General features: G+C 54.6%; 1 protein-coding gene across 2 annotated transcripts in view; it reads left to right on the forward strand.

Annotated features, from left to right (window-relative positions):
* The first annotated feature begins 3,401 nt into the window (after positions 1–3,401).
* The window catches only part of Kcnc1 (potassium voltage-gated channel subfamily C member 1), a 42,468-nt gene continuing 25,103 nt past the window's right edge, over positions 3,402–20,766 (forward strand). Inside the window, exon 1 of one of the 2 annotated variants that reach the window (XM_051148564.1) lies at positions 3,402–5,040. In XM_051148564.1, coding sequence (XP_051004521.1) covers positions 4,471–5,040 — 570 coding nt within the window. In that variant the 5' untranslated portion in view covers positions 3,402–4,470. The remainder of the gene's footprint in view (positions 5,041–20,766) is intronic. The other variant, XM_051148565.1, reaches the window with a different exon arrangement.

Consider the following 20,766-nt stretch of genomic DNA (forward strand, 5'->3'; position numbering starts at 1 on the left):
CTTGGGAAGAGGACACCTGCAAGCTCCAAGACCCATCAACCCCATCGGTTAGCCAGAAACTGTGCAGGCAGGCAGTTTCGGTTAGATTCCAGACCCAGCCACAAGATGGCAGCCCAACCCACCAGGAGCACGGAGGCTCCTGACCTGAGAGAGCTGCACAAACCCTGTGCCAACCTGGACCAGAGCCTGAGGGGCTGGACGTGGGCCAGTTCCTGCGCCCAGCAGGACTAGACCTGAGGCCTGAAAGTGCCAGGTGTGACAGCATAGGTACAACTTGGCTTCGGATACCCTCTCACATTCTTCTATTCCATGCCCAGGCCAGTCCATCCTTTGAGTCCAGCTATTCCCACAGGGGGTCTTCCTGTGTCCCAGCACTCCCTCCTCTCCAGCCTGAGTGAGAAAAGTTCCAGGGCATAGTAGTTAAGGGTACAGGGTAGGGACCACTGCTCCCATCTGGTGATCAGTCACTGAAGCCCAGGAAGGTTGAGTGGCTTGCCTGAGGCCACAGTTAGTCAGAGGCGGGCCACCAGAGTCTGGAACCCAGGCAGTCAATTCTAGTTCATACTCAGAACTCTGAAACAGGAGCGCCCATCCACAACCAGCCATAGCCACTAAGGACATTTTTGTATGGGGCTGTAAGCCTTCCCTTGAGAAGGCGTGGTCAGCTCTGCTGCGGATGCCTGGCAGGTGGGAAGGGGTGAGGCTTTAGTATGTCTGAGAAAGAAGCTGGACTTGGTCATCGATGCCTCCCCTCCATGCAACCCCGTTTCTCTGTTCCTTGTTTTATTTTTATTTTCCCCCTGCATTTTCATCTTGGGTTTTTCTGGGCTTTCTGCGAATGTCAGCCTTCTCTTGGTGTGAAGGGAAGGTGAGAGAAAGGACATTTATGTCCTGCTTAGGGCACAGAAGTGGGAGCCTAGGGCCAGGGGGTGTTGCCAGAGATCAGAGTGAGAATCTTAAAGTGGGGGCGCTTCAGGGAGGATTCCCCATCTGAGCCCCCACACTCTTACCTCCTGGAGTGTACAGGAAGCCCTTTCCCATGGCCCCTGCCTCCAGCCCTGCCACCACCCTGTTTTTCTAGCACACCCTCCAAGCTTAGAGTCTTCACTGCTCAACTTTCCCCTACCAAGAGCTTTGTCCCTCTGTCCCTCGGGGACCTGATCCCTTCCCTATCTGGTTTTCCCCACACCCAGGCCACACCGTGACCCCCTGAGTAGCGCTCACCATGGAGTAGGGTCTAATTGGAGCTTAGCCCCTGCCCCTTAAAGACTCTTGGTAAGTGCCCACTCAGGACGCAGCCTCAGCCAGGCAGTCTAGACATCTGGAGCCTCTACAGCTGGGCCTCCAGGGTCCCAAATCACATGGCTTCGGTGAGGGATTTCCCTCCAGAGGCATCTCATAAAGTGAGATGAACTAGAGAGACATTTGCAGAACCAAGTGCTGCTCCTCTGTGGCTTTGCAGACAGGAGAGGGATGGGGGTGGAGGGGGCAGGGGAGCAGCCTGAGCCCCTGTGGCTGGCTCCCCAGGTCTCCTAAGGAAGAGGCCCCGGATTCCTATCTGGGAGGGAGAGAAAGTCCAGGAGGTTTCTTTCTTGTCTTCATTTTTGACTCTTCACAGCTGGGCTGTATGTGCTCTTGTCTCCACGTGCCTCCTTTTAAAATCTCACAGCTGAGGGCTCTGTGTTTTTATTCCATCAATCCTAGGGTTGGGCAAAGCATCCTGAGAGCCCATGTCCCAGGGATATGAATCGGAGCCAGGCCAGAGTACACCACACTGGACCTCCTTGCAGTCAGTGGATGGGACTGGCCAGAGGGAGAAGGACACCAAAACCAGTCCTAACCTGCCTCACTCTGGGACCAGAAGGGAAAAGGCTGTCTGGAGGAGCACTGTGTGTAATTAGTCTCTAGAGAGAAGAGGTCTGTCTCCTCAGACCCCCTCGTCTCTTTGTCCATCCACCTCTGCCCCTTTTGGATAACTCTGCTTTTCTGCCCCCACCTCTCACACCTAGTCCTGACTCTCTGCCTCCCCCACGCTTTCCCCCCTGTGACCTGAAGATCCGTATTAAAGCTGTGAGCCCCATGACCAGGTGAGGCGTGATGTCTGTGGCGCACCTCTGTCCACAGGCTCACAACAGTGTCTGCGGGTCAGTGTAGACAGACAGTTGTCTGCCCAGTTAACGAGTGCCAACAAGTAAGTAAGAGCCTGTCACATCTTAATTAAATCCCCTTTGCCAGGGCAGCTTGTTCAGTTGCGATGGACAGGAATCAATAATCATCTTCCATAGCCCAGCTGCCTCCAATCCTTCAGTCCCACCTGCCCACTTCTTTAAAAAAAAAAAAAAAAAAAAAAAAAAAAAGAGCTGGGAGCTACTGGAGGTCAGGAGCTGGGTCTGATTTGTACCTTGTCACTTTGTGCTTGGTACAGAATCTGGAGTGAGAAATGGTGGCTGATTAAATTGACAGAGGGCTGGGTGACTCTAAGGTCAGAAATACAACCTCTGTCCCCAGCATCTACTTTGAATCTGTAGGAACCACAGCCCCTAAACTTTAACACATGGCTCGCCACCTCCGACCGCTGAAGCTGTAGAGGAGCCCAGCGGCCGTTGTACATGTTTTTATAAGGGAGTTCAGGTTAGGTAATTCGGGTTACTGGGTAAACTGAGATCTGTGTGTCATTCTTGTGACTAAGTCATCCTAGAATTATGAAGGGTCCACGGCCTGAAAGTGCCCAAAGGAATTGAGAGGGTCTTCAGGATAAATCATTAATGGAGAGGACAAGGAGATGCTGAAAAAGCTACTATTTTGCAGTCCACGTAAGAGGTTCTCTCTGGAAGGATCATTGGGCCTTTAGGTTTCTCAGGAAGGGTAGGCATTAAAGGATTCCTTGAGTGGTCAATGCTAGCTCTGGTCAAGGAATGGCTTGCCCGCTCAGGGTATCAGATGGCTCCTGGGTAAGAAGAAGAGGAGCTGGCCGACGCCCTTCTCACCTCAGTGTGACCCGGGGGGGGGGGGGGGGGGGGAGGGAATGGGGCGCGGGTCCAGACGTCGCTAGGAGCCTCCGCCCAACTAGTGGAGCTCCCCGAAGGCGGAGCGTCGGTGGGTCCCACCGAGCAAGAGGCAAGGAAAGGCGGGCGCCCCCAGCGCCGGGGTTGAAGGAGGCGGGGTTCGGTGCCGGCCTAAGAGGGGGGCGCAGAATCAGGGCTTTTTAGGACCCAGCGCGGCGCCTCCCTCCGGGGGCGAGTGCGGCTGCGCGCGCCGTGTGCCCGTGTCCGGAGAGCCGCGGGCTGGACGCGGACCGCGCGAACGAGCGAGCGAGCTGGCAGCGGAGCAGCAGTCCGGAGGCAGCAGCGGCGCGGCGGCGGCGGTGGCGGCAGTGGCCGCTAAGCGCCTCGCCTCCTTGGCCTCGCCAGCCTCCCTGCGCCGCGCCCGGACCTGCCACCCCCGCCTCCCGGGCCCGACCTCGGCAGCGCCCCTCGATTCGGCTGCCAGCGCCACCCGCCCTCCCAGAGCAGGGAGCGGAGCGCGGGGCGGCAGAGACACCGGAGCTAGTACCTGCCGGCCCCGCCGAGCAAACCCGGCCGGGAGAACCTTCGCCCGGCCCAGCGCCGCTTTGCAGCCGTCCGGGAGCTGTCCCTTCAGCACCGCCGCGGAAGCTCGAGTTCCAGCCCAGTCTAGCCCAGCGGAACCTCTCAGCGAGCCGAAGCGCATAGGGCACTGCGCTGAGTGGCCGCCCCGCGGGGCAGCACCCTGGTGCCCCTGCCTAGGGGACCCGCCATCTCCTCCGGGAGGCGGGGAGAAGGAAAGAGGAGGGCGGTCGGGCAGCTTCACCCCCCACCGAGGGGAGTAGGCAGCCAGGCAAGGAGAGCCGAAGGGGACCGGCCACGCAGGGAGGAGAGCAAACCGCATCGGTCCCCTCCGCACCGGGAGCTCGTTGCGGCGACCACCGCAGAGCCGAGCTCGGATTTTCCGCATCCTCCTCTTCCCCTGCTGGTGCTGGTCTATCGGTCCGAACCCCGGAACGGAGCAGCTGACCTTTCCCTTAAAAGCTTTGTGTTGGTTTCTCCATTTTCCCGCTGAGATGGTACCGGGAGCCCGGCCCCCCCACCTTCTCTCCCCTCCTCCCGGGGCTCGCCGCTGAGCGCCGCCCCACTCCCTTCCTCCCTCCCTCTTTACCTCCCTCCTCTCTTCCTCTGCCTCCTCCGCAGCCAGGCCAGCTCCCTCTCACATTAGGCGCCTTAAAGACCCTCAGGAGCCCGCGCACACACCCCTGACACACCTGACTGACAGCTCCCCTTGAGGGGGCTTGGGTCGCTCGTTAGGGTGGGTGGCCAGAGCCGAGGTCCTCTGTGCCCCCCGACGGCTGGGGGGAGGGGGGAAGAGGCCCTGCGCCCCCCTCCCCGTCGCCAACTCCCCCTGGCGGCAGCTCCCATGGGTGTCGCTGGGCCGCGCCATGCCTAAGGGGGCGCCGCGATGGGCCAAGGGGACGAGAGCGAGCGCATCGTGATCAACGTGGGCGGCACGCGCCACCAGACGTACCGCTCGACGCTGCGCACGCTGCCCGGCACGCGGCTTGCCTGGCTGGCGGAGCCGGACGCCCACAGCCACTTCGACTATGACCCGCGCGCCGACGAGTTCTTCTTCGACCGCCACCCGGGCGTCTTCGCTCACATCCTGAACTATTACCGCACTGGCAAGCTACACTGCCCGGCCGACGTGTGCGGGCCGCTGTACGAGGAGGAACTGGCCTTCTGGGGCATCGACGAGACAGACGTGGAGCCGTGCTGCTGGATGACGTATCGCCAGCACCGCGACGCTGAGGAGGCGTTGGACAGCTTTGGCGGTGCGCCCTTGGACAACAGCGCCGACGACGCGGACGCCGACGGCCCAGGCGACTCGGGCGACGGTGAGGACGAGCTGGAGATGACCAAGAGACTGGCGCTCAGTGACTCCCCAGATGGTCGGCCTGGCGGCTTCTGGCGCCGCTGGCAGCCGCGCATCTGGGCGCTGTTCGAGGACCCCTACTCATCCCGCTATGCGCGGGTAAGTGACTGTCCATCAAAAGGACCTGACCCTCACAGGCAACCTTTGCCGCCTCCCACGGGCAGGGTGCAATGGACAGTGAGTGCCCAGAGAGTTCTGAACTGAAGGGGGTGTGTACGTGTACGTGTGTAAGAGAAGGGGTGATTTTGCTGTGGTGACTGGGTTTGTATATATGAGTCTGTATTGCTGGGTGTGTATGTGTGTGTGTGTGTGTGTGAGAGAGAGACAGAGACAGAGACAGAGAGACAGAGACAGACAGACAGAGAGAGGAGACAGAGAGAGACAGAGAGAGAAGAGAGAGAGAGAGAGAGAGAGAGAGAGAGAGAGAGAGAGAGAGAGAGAGAGTTTGTGTGTATAGACTGTGTGTGCATATTTATGTAAGTATACTGGTTTGCACTTGGATGGATTAAGTATGTGGGAACAAGCGAGCATATGTATATGTTCGAATGTGCATGACACCCCCACACTCCTGTTAGTGTCCATCCTTGCCCTTAGCAGATGTACACTGTGAAGGTGTGAATTGTCCTTTGGTTTGGAGGAGGTGGGGAGACTCCTTCCTTCCTCCCAGGTCAGGGAGCCTCTGGAGTAGAAAGGGTACCTTAGCTGACTGGGTACCCACTCCTTAGGGACCATCCTTAAGCCATTTGAGGAGGTGGTCTTGGGAGTGCTCATAGCTAATTAATAGCTTGATGGTTGGTGTGGGTCTGGGCTGGGGGAGGGGCAGAGAACAGTGACCTCTGTGACACTTGCCCTCCTGGGCCTGGGAAGAGCCTGGAGGAGGTCAAAGCCTTAAGCTCCTGTTTCCTCAGTCAGTGTGGAAAATCTTAAGGGGGAATGTACCCAGAGGAAGTGTGTGAAGTGGGTGTGTTCCTCAGCCACACCCCTTTAGAAACAGCAAACTGTTATGAGGGAGAAAGAACACTGTGTTGCTGACCTTGGCCTTTCAGACGGCTACTGGATTAGTGTCCTCCGCACATGGGCCATTTGATGGGCCATCTGTTGCTGAGCCCCAAAAAGAGACCTCAGAGAGACAGCTACCCTGGAAGGCACTAGCCAGGTCTTTCTGGGCTCTGTTCCCTGGCCTGAAGAGTACCAAGGATGAGGGAGATGGGTAGACTTGGAAATTTGAAACAGCCCTTTCCGCACCTGTAAGCCACCTCTGCTCCTCCCAGGCAAAACATTGCCTCTCCCCAGCTGCCTTCTACATCGCTCCAGGTTCCTTCTCTTTTGCTGACCAGGAGGCTGAGCCAGAACTGGGTGGGATGAGCGAATGAGGAGAAGCTACAATCTACAGAAGACCAGTGGACAAATAAGATATGGGAGCTGAGGTGGGGGCGGGAGGGGTCTTGGGTATTCAAGGACAAGGAAGGGCTGTGTGGACAGACACCTGACAGATTTGAGGGTAATATAAAACAGAAATACATGTCATGTGAGGACAGCAGTTCAAAGCCTTATACCTCGAATCCTAGAACAGATATTGGGGAGAGAGAGAGAGAGAGAGAGGAGAGAGAGAGAGAGAGAGAGAGAGAGAGAGAGAGAGAGAGAGAGAAGGCACTTGGCCTCCCATGTTGCCCCTGAGGATCTTGGCCAAGGTCAAGTAGGAAGTAGGAGGTCTAGCAAAATTTGAATCAAACCTTCTGGGACCATAGTCTCCCCTGAGATGCCACTGACTTTCTAACATTCTCCAGAGGGGTCTGGGACCCTTCGAGGAGGCCATTTGTCTACCCTTCTCTCTTTGATGACAGAGGCCACTACAGCTAGAGGATTATGTAACTGGGGGCTATGCTGAGCTGTGGGGAGGGGCTGGAACATGGTACTGGGAGAATGAACCAGCATAGGCTGGGAGACAGATACCTGACAGGCTAGGCCAAGACCTGGCTTAGAGCACATTTGACCTTGGCTCCTGGCAGCTAAGCAGAGTAGGCCCAACTTCAAGGTAGTTGCAGAAGCCTGGGCTCCTCCACCTCCCACCATGGATGGAGCCTGCTCTGATCAGTGTACTCACGCTTCAGGGAAGGTGAGGGTCAGTAAGGTGTATCCTGTCCTCCTTGCCTGTTTTTTCCACCCACTGGCCATTCCTAGGCTGTGAGGTGGCCTTCACTCCATGGAGACAAATGGGCTGACCACCCAAGGACAGCTTGCAGGCCTGTCCGTATAAAACCACAAGGCTGAGAAGTCGAGCAACTTTCACATGAGTGCCCACCGAAGAGCCAGATGCAGAAAAAAAGCTAGACAGTCAGAGGTGGCAGGTGAAGCATCGGGGTGCAGGTGGGTGTTAGTGGGCAGCCCCCTCAAGATAGCAGTACGACTTTCTTTCTCTGGTAGCTTCACAGAGAGGCTGTAGTCCTTTTCCATTTGCATGAGGACACTGAGACCCATAGAAGGAAGGAGAACTGAAGGCAGAGCTGGGATTAGAACCAGACTCCTGCTGTCTGTCCAGGCCTAACTGCATTGCGCTGCCTCCCTGCAGCCCTGCGCAGAGACCAGCCGGCAGCCCGCTGCCTCCCCCTTCCATCTTTGCTGTGCTGCTGCCTGCCCCACTGTCACCTTTGTTTCCTCCTCCCCCTCACAGCCTGGAAAAGCCTTCTCAGATCGGTGGGTCTGAATTTAGGATTTATATATAATTTCAGACCTGTGTCTCATGTGTGATATTGTCTATGTGTGTAAAATAAAAACTAGAAAAGCTTGTGTGTGAGATTCTGTGTGGGTGTGTGAGAGACTCCTCGTGTGTAAGGATAAAAATATGTTAGGTAAATATGACTCTGGGAGCACACATGTGTGTTCAAGTGTGTGTGTGTGTGTGTGTGTGTGCATGAGTGTGTTTGTGGTGTGTGTTTGTTGAGACTGTGACTTATCAAAAACACTATAAGAGAGAGTGTGTCAAAGAAACTGGATGTGAGATTTGTGTGTGTTGATGGATGGTGTGTGTGTGTGTGAGAGAGAGAGAGAGAGAGAGAGAGAGAGAGAGAGAGAGAGACAGAGACAGAGACAGACAGAGAGAGACTGTGTATAATAAGAAAAAAAGAAGATGCGTGTGCAAGAAATACTGCAAGTGAGACTCCAGGCCAGTGTGTCTCTGAGAGGTGTACAGGCAGGTGTAGAAGTGTGCATGTGAAGCTGTGTGTACGTGTAAGCTATGCTTGCATAAGATGTTCTGTGTGACAGGCTGTGTGTGGCTATGCGTGAAGAGACTGGGAGGCCCCATGTGTGACACTGTGTCTTTTATATGAGAGGAATCTTACATGTGTGTCCTTGTTGCTATTGTGCTTGTATGTGAGAGAGCCCCTGTGTGGCCTGGTGGACCTGGAGGAAGAGAAAAATAGCCCGTAGGTTCTCTGCCTGCTGTCCCCACATCCTGAGACCCCTCGGATGTCTGACCGGAGGCATTTTCCTGCATGGCACACCTCGGAAGACTTATGTCCCAGCCAGGCCAGTTGTGGATGTATGGGCCAGCAGTGAGGTCACCCATACTCCCAAGGAGCCATTAGAATGTTGGCTGTGGAAGACAGGAATTCCTTGGTTGGGGACGGAAGTCCCATTGGGTCTATAAGGGGTAACAGTGCTGGCCAGAACAGCTAGTTCCCTGTCCTTCCAGAGTGGGGGTTGGGGAGTGAGGTGAGCTGGGCCAAGCTGAGCCCCACTTGTGATCTGAGATGGGGGATGCAGCCTCAGACACACATAAGGTGTGAGTGGCGATGTAACTATGTAGATGAAGGGATAAGGGGTTCCCTCCTGGAGTCGCACTGGGCAGATCTCAGGGGCTAGCCTGTGTTGGCAGGGAGAGGGTGGAAGAGCAGTTCTTATATGCGAAGAAGTTGCAGAGGTGTGAGAGCAGGTGTGTGGAGCCAGCTGGCCGGGAACCTGCAGCCTCACCGCCTTGAGAGTCAGCTGAGGTCAGAGTCTGTGAATAACACGCCGCCGCCACCAGGAGCACTGGTCAGTGTCATATGAAAGCCAGTGATGGTCTTTAGGTTGCAAGCCAGGGAGTGTCCCTGATACATGTATGTGTGTGAGTGTGGTGACATCAATCCCCTTGGGTCACTTGACCCAATGAATGCCAGTGATCTCTAAGCTGGGGAAGCCCCACCTCTGTGCACTCCGTGTCTCCTTCTCTGCTGCTTTGCTCTGTCCTCTGGCCTTTGGGGACCTGATGTGGTCCTAACCATTCTTAGCTATCTGGGGAGGGAGTCACCTGGGGTTACAAAGAAGAACCCAGCTAAGTCTCTTTCTCCCTTGGGTCCCACTCCTGAGACAACTCTTGGAGCTCTGGCTGTGGCACGAGGCAAAGGTGGAGCTAGTAACAAGGACCTCTTAGGAAGTTCTCTCTTCCCCAGGACAGAGCATGCTGTGAGGCAGTGTGTAATGAAAACCCATAGCAGTGCAGCCCAGCCAGCCACCAGGCTTTGGGGGAGGGGGGGCTTTAAAAAAAAAAACCAGGAGTCCTTGTATTTCTTTAATTGTACCTCCAAACCCCCAAGCCCTTTTGGGAAAGAAAACCATAGCCCAAGTGTCCGGTAAGACAGAGTCCCTCAGCCTCATCACTGTTGAAGAGTTGCTGGGAGGCCTGACCAGAGAAGTTTACACAGAGCATGTCTGAGGTAACCTTGGATGGTCAGGGGCAGCCAGGAAATGCAGTCTGCTCTGTGGCATGTCTTCTCGTTCTCGCTGGTACTTCTGCTGTGGCTTTGTCTAATCGCCTTACCTCACAACCATGCTCTTCTCCTCATCCTCCCTTCTCCCATGCCTACCACTGTGCCTCAAACTACCATGGTTCCCTCAGGCCCACCTCTCCAGCAGCAGCTCTAGTCCCAGGCCCTTCTGATCCATTTTTCCATTTGGCAAACACAAAGGCCTTTTCAACTGAAAAATTGGTCAGGGTGCCAAAGCCTGCAGGACTTCCCAGGTTCATGCCGGGGCCTCTTGGGTCCAGCCTGACTCTCCTGGTGTACCCTCTCTGGCCTTTAGTCAACGCTCACCAAATGCTCATCTGGCCTGGCTTAGTTGCTTCCGGTTGTTCTTCTAGAAGGCTCTTTTCTTCCTGGCTTCCTCACCCACCCCCCTTTTTTTCTTCACATCAACTTAGAAAGGAATTCTGTAGCAGTACCCTTCCTGACCCCAGCTGGCTGGATCAAGATTCAGTCCCAGGGTCTGGTTAGTGAAAGGATGTTAACTAGAAGCTTCCCTCGGTTCAGGTGCAGCTCCTCCAGGTTCTAAGCCTACTCTGCGCTCAATGTAGTAGGAGCTTTTGTGACAGAGGAGGTTGAGGAGCAGAGAGAAGGGCAGATTTCTCAAGGTCACGGGTGAGCAGGTTGTCCGGACACCCTCACCTTCTAGCTCCGAGCCCAACAGGTCTCGGAGTCCCACCTTGGATAGGGTTTGGAGTCTGGTGCCCTCTGGGGTGGGAGCAGCTTTGGTGCTCTGAAAGTCTGGCATTGGCTACCAGAAGCGTTGAAAAGGTTGTTGGCTTAAGTCTCTCAGGGAAGACAAGACTTGTCTCAGGGGTGGGGGAGGGTCCTGGTAGGAGCTCATTCCCAGGACCTCAGACTTCCCACGGGCGGGCGGCTGAATTTAGTGCTGCTGGCTATTCTGAGCTGCCTCATGACCAGTGTATTCCACTCCAGACCGAAAGGTCAGGGCCTTAAGCCACACCCTGTTGTCACTCACTCCTGGGTCAGCCTGGTCGCCACCCTAGTCCCAGCTCTCATCTGGGAAGGTGGCTTAGAGGCAAAGGAGAACCAGAGAGACTTCTGGGAGGGTGGCTGCCAGCCTTGGTTCGGGAGAACTAGGTGGCAGGAAGGGACTTTCCACAAGCACAGGATGTGGGGTGGATAGCCACTCTCCGGATACCTCCAGACACTACAATTCAAGAAAAGTTTCTTCAAAGGCATACATTAAAGCCCGAGTCTATAGGAAAGTAGATTTTTTTTTTCTTCAGGACTATGACAATAAGTCCAGGGACCCATGCAATGGGACCTCACAGTAGCAGCTAGAGTTTGGGCTCCTCTGTGAAGGAAAACACTAGGGCAAGTGGGAGTTTGTATCTGAGGAGCAGGGTGAAGGTGGGGGTAGCAGAGTCAGAGAGTGGAAAATTACTGTCAGAAAGCACAGGGCTAAATCAGCTGTAGCCGGATTCTTACTGAAGCCAAGCTAGTATGACCAGACATCACCGGGGTGATGGCGGAAGAAAGACCTCATGAGATATAGGGAGGCAAGTGGTCAGTGCAGAGCATAGGGTTCGGACTAAGCCTGTTTAATGTTCTTTCCCCGAAGTGGTGTTTTGCAGGAAGTGCACAGATGGGCCTTAAGGAAGAATCCTTGCCACCTTCCTCATGCGGGCACAATGAGGGAAAGACACCACCACGTGTGTTGATGGGTCCCAAACTCACCCCAGGCTTTCTGCGGCTCCTGGTGCCCGGTGTTAAAGGACCGCAGAGCACACCTCGGTGTAATGTCCCCGCTACAATCCACTCCAGATGGAGGGAGAAAAAGCAGTTATTTGTACTCTCAGATCCAACCCTGATGTGTGAGACTCCTCCGGTCAGTGAGTCCAGGACTTGGTCCAAGTTCCTAACATCACCAAAGTCAAGTTTTGCAGATCATCTTCCTTTCTCAGTGCTGCCACTTACTGATTCGCAGATTCCTCATCCAGTGTAGTCATCAGCACTGCACTACTATTCCCGTGCCCTTGCTGCAGCGAGGCTACTAACACTCAGAGAGGGAAAGTCACATGTCCTTAGCTCATGAGCAGAGCAGCCAGCATTCAGCGCCTGCCTCCTGTCTGTGGTCCAGGGATGCTGGGGTCTGCCGCCTGCCACGCTCCAGGCCTGTGCTTCCATCTGGTTCCTAACCACCTGTCCAGGGATCCTGTTCAGCGAGTCCTGACCCAGATCATAGCAGGGGGGCCATGTCCCAGTTGGGTGAATGGAGCTCTCTGGCATTCTCAAAGAAGAAAGCGCCCCCACAGTGCCCAGCCATCCCCCAGCCCTACTCATATAAGCCGGGTCCCACAGGAAATGGCAGAGGAACCAGAGATGATGAAAATTTATCTTGTGTGAAGCAGGCACTATATGGAAAGAATTCTAGCTGCTCCTTGGCTCTGGGTTTGAGGCCTGCCCTGGTCCCTGGCCGTGTCTCTACTCTCTCCTTTGGTCAGGTTCCCTCAGACTCTGGGCTTTGGGGGATCTATTCCCTGTACTTGCTGCTGCTCCCTTCTGAGCACACAGTCCACCTTCCTCAGTTCCCAGCTCTCAGCCTGGCTGACAGGCTATGCCGACCTCCTCCTTTTGGACTGACGGCCCTGGGTACCAAGGCACCCAGCTTACACAATTTAAAATAGGCAATTTAAACTAGGGAAGCTCTGAAGGCCGGGAGCGAGGGATGTACAGACCGTTGGGTGTGGACAGAAAGATCACAAATACTCTAGGTTGTGGGTGTTGGACAACTAGACCAGATTAAAGCTGCTGAGATGCTCTGGGCATGACCCAACACCTTTGGGGCTACAGTGTCTCTCCACCTGTCCCTCAGGAAGGTTGATCTCAGTGAACACTAATTATCTCCTAGCCGTGGCATCCTAGGAGTTTAAGAATCTTGGACTTCAGCTTCCCAGAGGAGCTGAGACACAAGCAAGTCTTTCTTTTCTCTCTCCGTACCTCAGCCTAGCAGCCCTACACGACATAGGTGAGCTCTCTGGACACAAGTCCCGGCACCAAGTGGAAGGAGCCCAAGGAAAAGGTCTCCCCAGCCTCTCTTCAGTTGGCACATTCAACCTATACTCATTCACTCATTCATTCACTCATTCATTCACTCATTCATTCATTCATTCATTCATTCACAGTATGGTAGTCCCTCTCACACTAAATAGATCACCAGTCCAGTGGCAGGCTCAGACTTGGGGTACCACTGCTTTGGGGGTATACTTCTCTAGCTCAGTGGACACCAGCTGTTGCCCTCTCCCATTGGCCCTTTTCTTGGCCATCAGCCCTCAGGGAGCAGCAAGACACCACCCAGAGAGGACCTGTGGTGTCAGACTGTATTTGAGAAAGGGCTATGGTAGAGGAACGCTGTGTGGGACAAGGTAGGGTCTTGCCACTAGCTGCCATGGAGACTTAAGAATAGTTGCTGCCGGGGTGTCCTACCAAGGCTGAGCCTTGAGAGCTACCTGAGGTGCTTCAGGAAGTTCAGATTTCTGCGTTATATCCTTGAAAGGTTCCATTCATAGAACTGTCCATGCCCCAGTGACATTCATGCATGGGGGGATTCCTGTCATGGGGACCACATAGGTGGCTGCTGTCCCAAGTAGGGCCCCTTGACCAAAGCAACATGGCTGATGGGAGTTGGGTTGGAGCTTACTAGAAATAAAGTCTTGGGCTCCAGCCCAAACGGCCTAGTCAGAACTCACATTCTAACAGGGTCCTAGGATGACTCGAGTGCACTGGAGGCCACGGGGTGCTGAGGTCATAGCCTAGGAGGGAAGTGTCAGGGCCCGTGGTCTTTGGGGTAATATGGGTAGGTTGGCTGTTCTATGACCTCGCTCTTCCGTGTTGCCTGGAGGTGTGATCCCTTCGCAGCAAGGGCCTCTGTCTAGCCACTCAGTCACAAACCTTTAGGGAGAGGAAGCTGTCCTCTGGGCATCTTTTCTCACATGCCAGCCACAAACACATCCAGAGTCTCCCCCACAGCGTCCCTAACTTCTCTAGCTACAGCTGTTATCTCCTAGGTAGATTATTCTGCGGCTTTCCGTGCCCCTCACCTCAGCTCTCGTCACCCCGCCCCACCGAGGCCCTTCTCTACACAGTGACCAAGGCCCCTCTGACCCATGGGTCCTTCCTTCTATCACGCTTTACGTTTGGTCCCCCACAGAGGGGAAGCCCAACTCTTTCCAGGGACTATAAGCGTCTGTAAGAATAGCCCCCCCCCCCACAAACTTCTTTCGTATGCCCTCCTGCCCAGGTCCCCACTCACTCTCCGCCTCCATCTTGCTTCTCTCCTGATCCCTCCCCACCTCCCTTTTAGGCAATCCAGTCTCAGTTGGACGTTGACAGTTCTGCATGTCTTCCTCACTCACCTTGCTTGTTCGTTCTCCTAGCATGTAGGTTCCACGATCTCTCTTACCAACGGTGGCATCCCTTACACCTAGAGTAAGGCCCAGAACAAGATAGGTGCTAAATAAATATTTGTTGAAGGTCAAGTAATTTGCGTGTGGGTGGGGGCAGCAGAGCACACCTGCAATCCCCGCACTCAGGAGGCAGAGGCAGAGGCAGGAGGGGCTCCAGTTGGAAGCCGGCTTAGGCTACATAAGCAAGGCTTCTGTCTGAAAACAAACACAGTTATTGAATGAGGAAAGCAAGCGTGAGGACCCGAGTTCAAGATCAGGCTCCGCGCCTTTGGGTCCACCCATCACCAAGCGTTTTCCTTCTCCGCCTACCTGGGAATCCCGGGTGAGCGGTGAGAGACTGCTGCAAAACCCAGATAGGGGATGGTACCCTCTGCTACATGGGGCACCCCAGGCCTGCAGATGAAGGCGTTTCACATCTGGGGCCCACTCCAAACTCCTGTCTCCCGCTGCATCAGCCTGGGCACTCCCAAGCAAAGTTCCAAGACCAACACACACAGCTCCCAGGTCTTGCAGGTCCTATCACTTCTGGGACTGTCCTCCTCTTGAAGGCCAGCTAGGCGATCTGCTTTTCCCTCTGCAGCTTCCTTGACCACCCCCCTTAACCCCTTTCCTCTCTCAACTGTGTTTGTGGGAAGTTCTAGGTACTAGTCACTGGATTTCAAAACAATCCCTTCCCTTGAAGGCCTAGAAAGGAGGATTTTTTTTAAATCCCAAATTCCCCTACTCAGAGCCTCAGACATGCATCAGTAAGATAAATGTGGACCAACCCTCTACCAGCAGTTCCAGGCTGTTTGACCCTGGCGCTGTGACTCCAAGTCCCATCCTTTGCTGAGCACAAGCCTCTCGAGTGGGGAGGCCTGGGTTCAGGTCCCAGCCCCACTGCTCCTCAGCTGTGTGACCTTGGACAAGTTCCCTAACCTGTCTGCGCCTTGAGAGAAGGCTATTAATAGCTCCTGACTCATAGGGAAGTAGGGAGGATTAAATGTGTTAAACACTCGGGCCAGAACCCAGAACCTAATCAGTGTTTAATTACTGTAGCTTTCATTATCCTCTTCACCAGCTTGTGGCCCTAGAAGACCCAAACCTTTACCTGTGTCCCACACGCTTTCTTCTTTGAATCACAAATCCCCTAAAAAAAAAAAAAAAAAAAAAACCTTCTCGAGGGGTCACGTAACCCACCCTGGCCCCCAGGGTCCTATTTCCCAGACTCTGTCTCTCAGATCTACTTTTCATGACGTCATGATGACAAGCCTGGATTCTCCCATGAGACCCCTGTGCACAACAAGCAGGTCACACACCCCGGAACCTCAGTCTCCCAGTCTTTTGCAATGGGCTGCTCCTCCCTGCTCTTCTTCCCTCCCTGGAGGGAGGTGAGAGAACTTTCCGCCTGCTGGGTAAGAGGCAGGGAGGGCAGGCAGGCGGCTGACTTCAGGCTCTGGCCAGGAGCCAAATTCAGTGACCTGAGATGCTGACAAGTGTGCCAGTGTGGTGGGCCTGGCAGCAGGCAGAGGAGGCCGCACCCCTTAGCTCCAAGAACTGTAATTTCTTCATCAGGGAATGCTCAGCTCCAGGGTGGCACAGTGGCAGGGGTCCCTTGACCCTCGGAGCTATAGGATCCTGAGACCAGGGACGAGGGCTGCCGTCGGTGCCAGTGGACAGTGCCCACTGCTGTCGGTGCCAGTGGACAGTGCCCGTTTTCAGCCTGGGCTACCCCGTCAAGCTGACGCCAGGCTGGGTGGGGACAGGCTAATATTAGCAGGGCAGCCCCAGACAGCTGAGCTCAGGGGGCCTCCGGAGCCAGTCTCACCGTGCCCAGGCTGAGGCCACTGCAGCCAGTGATGTGGCAGACAAGGGAAACCTTCCTAGCCTCTGTGGGGCCTCAAATGCCCGTCCACGTCTTACCCAATGGCTTCCAGCCCTGTTCCTACCTTCCCCAAGACCCATGGCGTCCCATACCTTCCCTTCCTGCCACCATGGTACAGGAAGGGACTCCTGCATCTCACCTGGAACCTTCCAGGGATACTGTTAGTCCTTTGTCTTTACTTATTTATTTATGTACCCGGCAGATATTGAGAGGCACCTACTATGGAGTAGGCATGGCTGTCTGTGCTAGGAATCAAGCCAGAAACAAAACTATCAGAAACTGGTGCCCTTGGAACCTTGTACGCCAGTGTGAGAAAAGAAAACAGTGAATATGCAGTGCGCCCAAGGGGGACCGATGCCACAGAAATGGCAATTTTAGCAGAGATGGTAGTGAAGGAGAGGTGGGAGAGAGCCACATGACAGCTGGGCAGCAGAGCAAGTTAGATGTGCAGAACCTATGAGCAGGCAGGCAGGCAGGCAGGCAGGCATGTTGCTGGGACTCTCCACACAGCAAAGGCATATCCAGAGCCAGGGGACGGTGGTAGGTCAGGAAGCGCTGTGCTCCCCACAGCCTTCCTGCAGGGTGGCAGGGGATGAGGGTTCTGCCTTGGAGTCCTCCCCAAGCCTGCCAGCCCAAGAACCCCTCCCTTTCCATTGCGGGCAGCACCCTCCTCTGCCCCCTCTCCCTCCTCCATCTCCTCCTCCTCTGTGGCCACAGCAGCCCACACAGGCAGGCTCTTCATTGTAGGGAGCTCCTGCCCAGCTATTTAGTAACTTGTGTCTTCTCTCTGAAGACCAGCCGTGCCTAGCTGCCACCAGACTGGGAGGTTGAACCGGCCCCAGAGCTGGTGTGAAGCCAGAGAAGAGTTGGGGAGGGGTCTCAGCAGACAAAGCCGCATTGCCGCTCACAAGCGTCCCACTATAGCGGCGTATGCCGTGAAGGTGACTAAGGCAGAGGCTGTGGGGCACACTCGCTTTACTGCCTGCATGCATCCGGGATCTGCAGGTTGGAAGGTTGTGGCCTCTGAAGTACTCAGCTGCCTTGGCTTACTGGTGGGAGGGGGACAGAAAGCCACTGTGTGGCCCCAACAAAGTAAGGTACAGAGAGCTCTTCAGAATCCTTGTGGCCAGCACTGGTGCAAATTAGATCATTGTCACCATTTCTTCAGGAAGGTGTTTGTTGTTGTTGTTGTTTGTTTGTTTGTTTGTTAACCCCCTCACCTTCACCCCAGGGTGTTCTGAAATCACTAGCGTTGGTGGTTCTTAGAACACAAGACCTAATGTCTATGGATGAGGTTGGTGTTACTGGAGTGACCTCTATGGAGCCCCAGGCCTGCCGGATGGGATGGTGCCCCGATGACCTTTCCTGCCCTCTTAGATGGTAGAGTCCCCCCTCCCCCCACCTGCCTTTGAGTCTTATTGCCAGGTCGGGGTTGGAAACATACTCCAGACCAGAGCTGCACACCAGGGCCACTATCTCACTCATTAAAGATGAATTTGTATGTTCGACCTCACTCCAGGGGCTCTCTGAGCAGGTGTGAGGAACATGGCTGCCTGCTGGGCCCCATAGCAAGCCAGCCAGAGCCCTGGAGTGAGGGCCACAGCTGGGCTCCCATCCATTATCCACCAAAGGTGAGGCCTGTGCAGGGCGCTTTCTCCTGGAGCCACGGATACTTCTGACTTGGCTTCTAAGAATCCTCCACATTGCTGCCCGGTCAGTACATTTCTGGGCCTTCGTTTCCTTAGCTGTGAGGCATCCATAGTACTGGGTCGGAGAACCCAGTACAACCAGCAGCAGAGAGAGGATTTTAGGGAGAGAATGTGGTTCCTAGTAAGGCCATGTGTGGGGAGAGACCACCATGTCGAGGACAAGGGAGATGTAGGAGGAGACAGAACAAGGGGAAAGGCCTTCGGCCATGGCCAGGACTGGATTATAGCATCCCCTCTGCCTTGGTATGGAACTGAACAGGTGACACCTGACTGGGTCCATTCCTCCAAGTGATAAATGGGGGTAGGACTTTGTATCCCATGGTGGGGTGAGCTTCTGAGGAGCAGAGCCCCTGGCCTGGCTCCTGGAGGCTGGGCTAGCATTTACCAGAGGGCAGGGTCTGGCAGCACCACGTAGGCCTGGCTGAGACTCTTCAGTATACAGTGAGGCCCTGGCTGAGCTACAGAGACGCAGAATGTAGAAGCCTGGTGGCCTCACAGCCTCAGGGGCCGTGAACCGCCGTCCCCAATGATATATTTAGTGGCACAGAGGTCACAAATGCTAGGACTGGCTTCCCTTCTGGGCAGCAGGAGTTGCGTCTCCTGAGGCCTGGCTGTCACCAGGCAGATATATCTTTTTCTCTCTTGGTCTGGGGATTTGAGTGCAAGCCTGGGAATTAGGAATCACAGCCCGGGCCGACTCCCTGTGACCTCAGCCTGCTCTGAAGCCTTGGTGGCGCCCCCGTTGAAATCCTGTGCACTCTGCTCTTACAACCCACCCACCCTTCACCCACAGGCTCCTCAGTGTCCTGTAGCTCTCCCAGCCTGCCTGCCCGCCTGTGCTTGCTTCCTGTATTCCCTGGGACAAGGGTGTCCTCTCTTCGTTTGTAAAATGGATGCATCCTCGGAGGCAAGTTCTGGTTACCCCTCCTTTGTGGAGGAGTTCCCAAACTTTGCCCCTGAAACAGCATGCTCTGTCCTTAGTGCTTCCAGAGAATGGTCCCATACTGCAGCCTTCTACATGCTCTATCTGCCGGGGCACATGTTTCTTGCACTCAACAGAAACCCAGGAAGGTACAAAGTACACCCACGACCATGGAGTACCTGGACAGAGCAGGAAATCGACAGATCTCTGGGCACACTGTGTGTTTGCCCGTTTTATCGACGAAGGAAAAATGAAAAGAAAAAAAAAAAAAAGAAAAACACCACAAAGTAAAAGGTCCAGAGAGATTAACTTATTTATTCATCTGGTTGGTAATTAGCGGAAGGTGAGACCCAGGTCTCATTTAGAAAGCTGTGGTCATCGGCAGCTGTTCTTTCTTGCTGTGGGATGTGGTGGTTCCATGGTCAAGGGTGGATATGTTGGATAGACAGGTGAAAGAAACAATGAATAAAAAGATGAACTAGGTGAAGGGTGAATGGGTGGGTCAGTGGGAAGATACACTTATGGATGGGTAGGTGGTGGATGGATAGACTGGTGGAGAGATGAAGGGATAGATGAAGGGATGAAGGAATGGGCGGGTAAATGGGAGGACCAGTGCATCTCTTGTGAGTGTGTATGTGTGTGCATGGGCGTGGTACCCAGTCTTCTGCACATGTGCAGGGGTCAGAGGAAGACGTCTGGCTTCCTGCTGTCTGAATGGGAAGATTTCTGTTTCTGACCTTCAAGGCTAAAGAGGAAGTCCTGCCTCCTGTTGCATGAAAACTTCCTAGAGAATGGGACTTGAAAGCTAAGGACTTGAGGGTGGAGCGATGGAGCACACCGGCACAGAAAGTGAGGTGGAACGAGAGGTTTGAGAGCTAGGGTTGGAGGCTGGTCTCTAAGGCCTGACCCACTCTCAGAGGTGTGGGGCCTTGATGGGGAAGAGAGAGCCAGGCTCAAGCTGGGGAGGTGTTAGAAGCAGAGCCGCGTGGCAGGGACAACCCCAGGCTTTGTCAGGCCCACTGCCCCACAGCCACTAGAAGGCACATAAAGAATGGGGTCTGGCCACGATAAGCATGCTATGATTTCATTCTGTTTTGGGGGGATGGGGGTGCTATTTCTCCTGGTGACCAGCCTGGGTGAGTAGTGTAGACAGTGTGAGGCAGGGGCCATAGCACTGAGAATGAGGTCTTCCCGAGGCCCAGGAAGACCTCAGTTAAACTAAATTCTACCATCTTCCCGTCCTTTTTCCTATCATCCTCACACTATGGCAATGACCCAAGACTTGATTCCAGTTGCCTGGCAAGGGCAATAAAGGGACCGTGGGCCTGGATGACCAATCAGTGAGCTTGGCAGGACGTGCGTGAAGGCTTTGGTGCTGCAGCCTGGAGCGTGCCTTTCCAGCTGGAGCTAAGACTGTTCATTTGCACAAAGCACAGTAATGTGAGCTTCAGCCACCTCCCCCCAGCTCTGTTCCAGCATTCCCCAGCACCCCCTGTGCGCGCACGCACACACACACACACACACACACACACACACACACACACACACACACTGGCCCCTCAGTCTCCCTGGGAAACCAGGTCCCACCGAATGCCTGGTGCTCAGCTAACTGCTGATTACAGTCATGGCTGTGGCTAAGTATAGCTTCTGTACACACAAGACCAAGACAGCAAGGGAAAGCCTTTGCATAGAAAAGCCCCACGCGCATACACCAGACAGCCGCACACACGCTCCCACACTTGCACACAGCGGTGGCCATGTACACACGGACACACACTTGCACCAACACAGTGTTTCCTCATTGGCTCATTCATTCACTAAATGTCTGTTTTGTGGGGGGTGGTAGGAGTGTGGTCAAAAACAAATGTGTGTGTGTTTCGTTTTGTTTTGTTTTGTTTTGTTTTGTTGTTGTTTTTGAGACAGGGTTTCTCTGTGTAGCCTTAACTGTTTTGGACTCACTTTGTAGACTAGGCCTGCCTCGAACTCACAGCGATTCGCCTGCCTCTGCCTCCCAAGTGCTAGGATCAAAGGCATGCGCCACCACGCCCGGCAAATGTTCTTGAGCCGGAAAAATCAAACAACCAAAAACCTGAGTTTCCAGTCCTAACTGTATCGT

Source organism: Acomys russatus, chromosome 7, assembly GCF_903995435.1.
Source record: "Acomys russatus chromosome 7, mAcoRus1.1, whole genome shotgun sequence".
Lineage (NCBI taxonomy): Eukaryota > Metazoa > Chordata > Mammalia > Rodentia > Muridae > Acomys > Acomys russatus.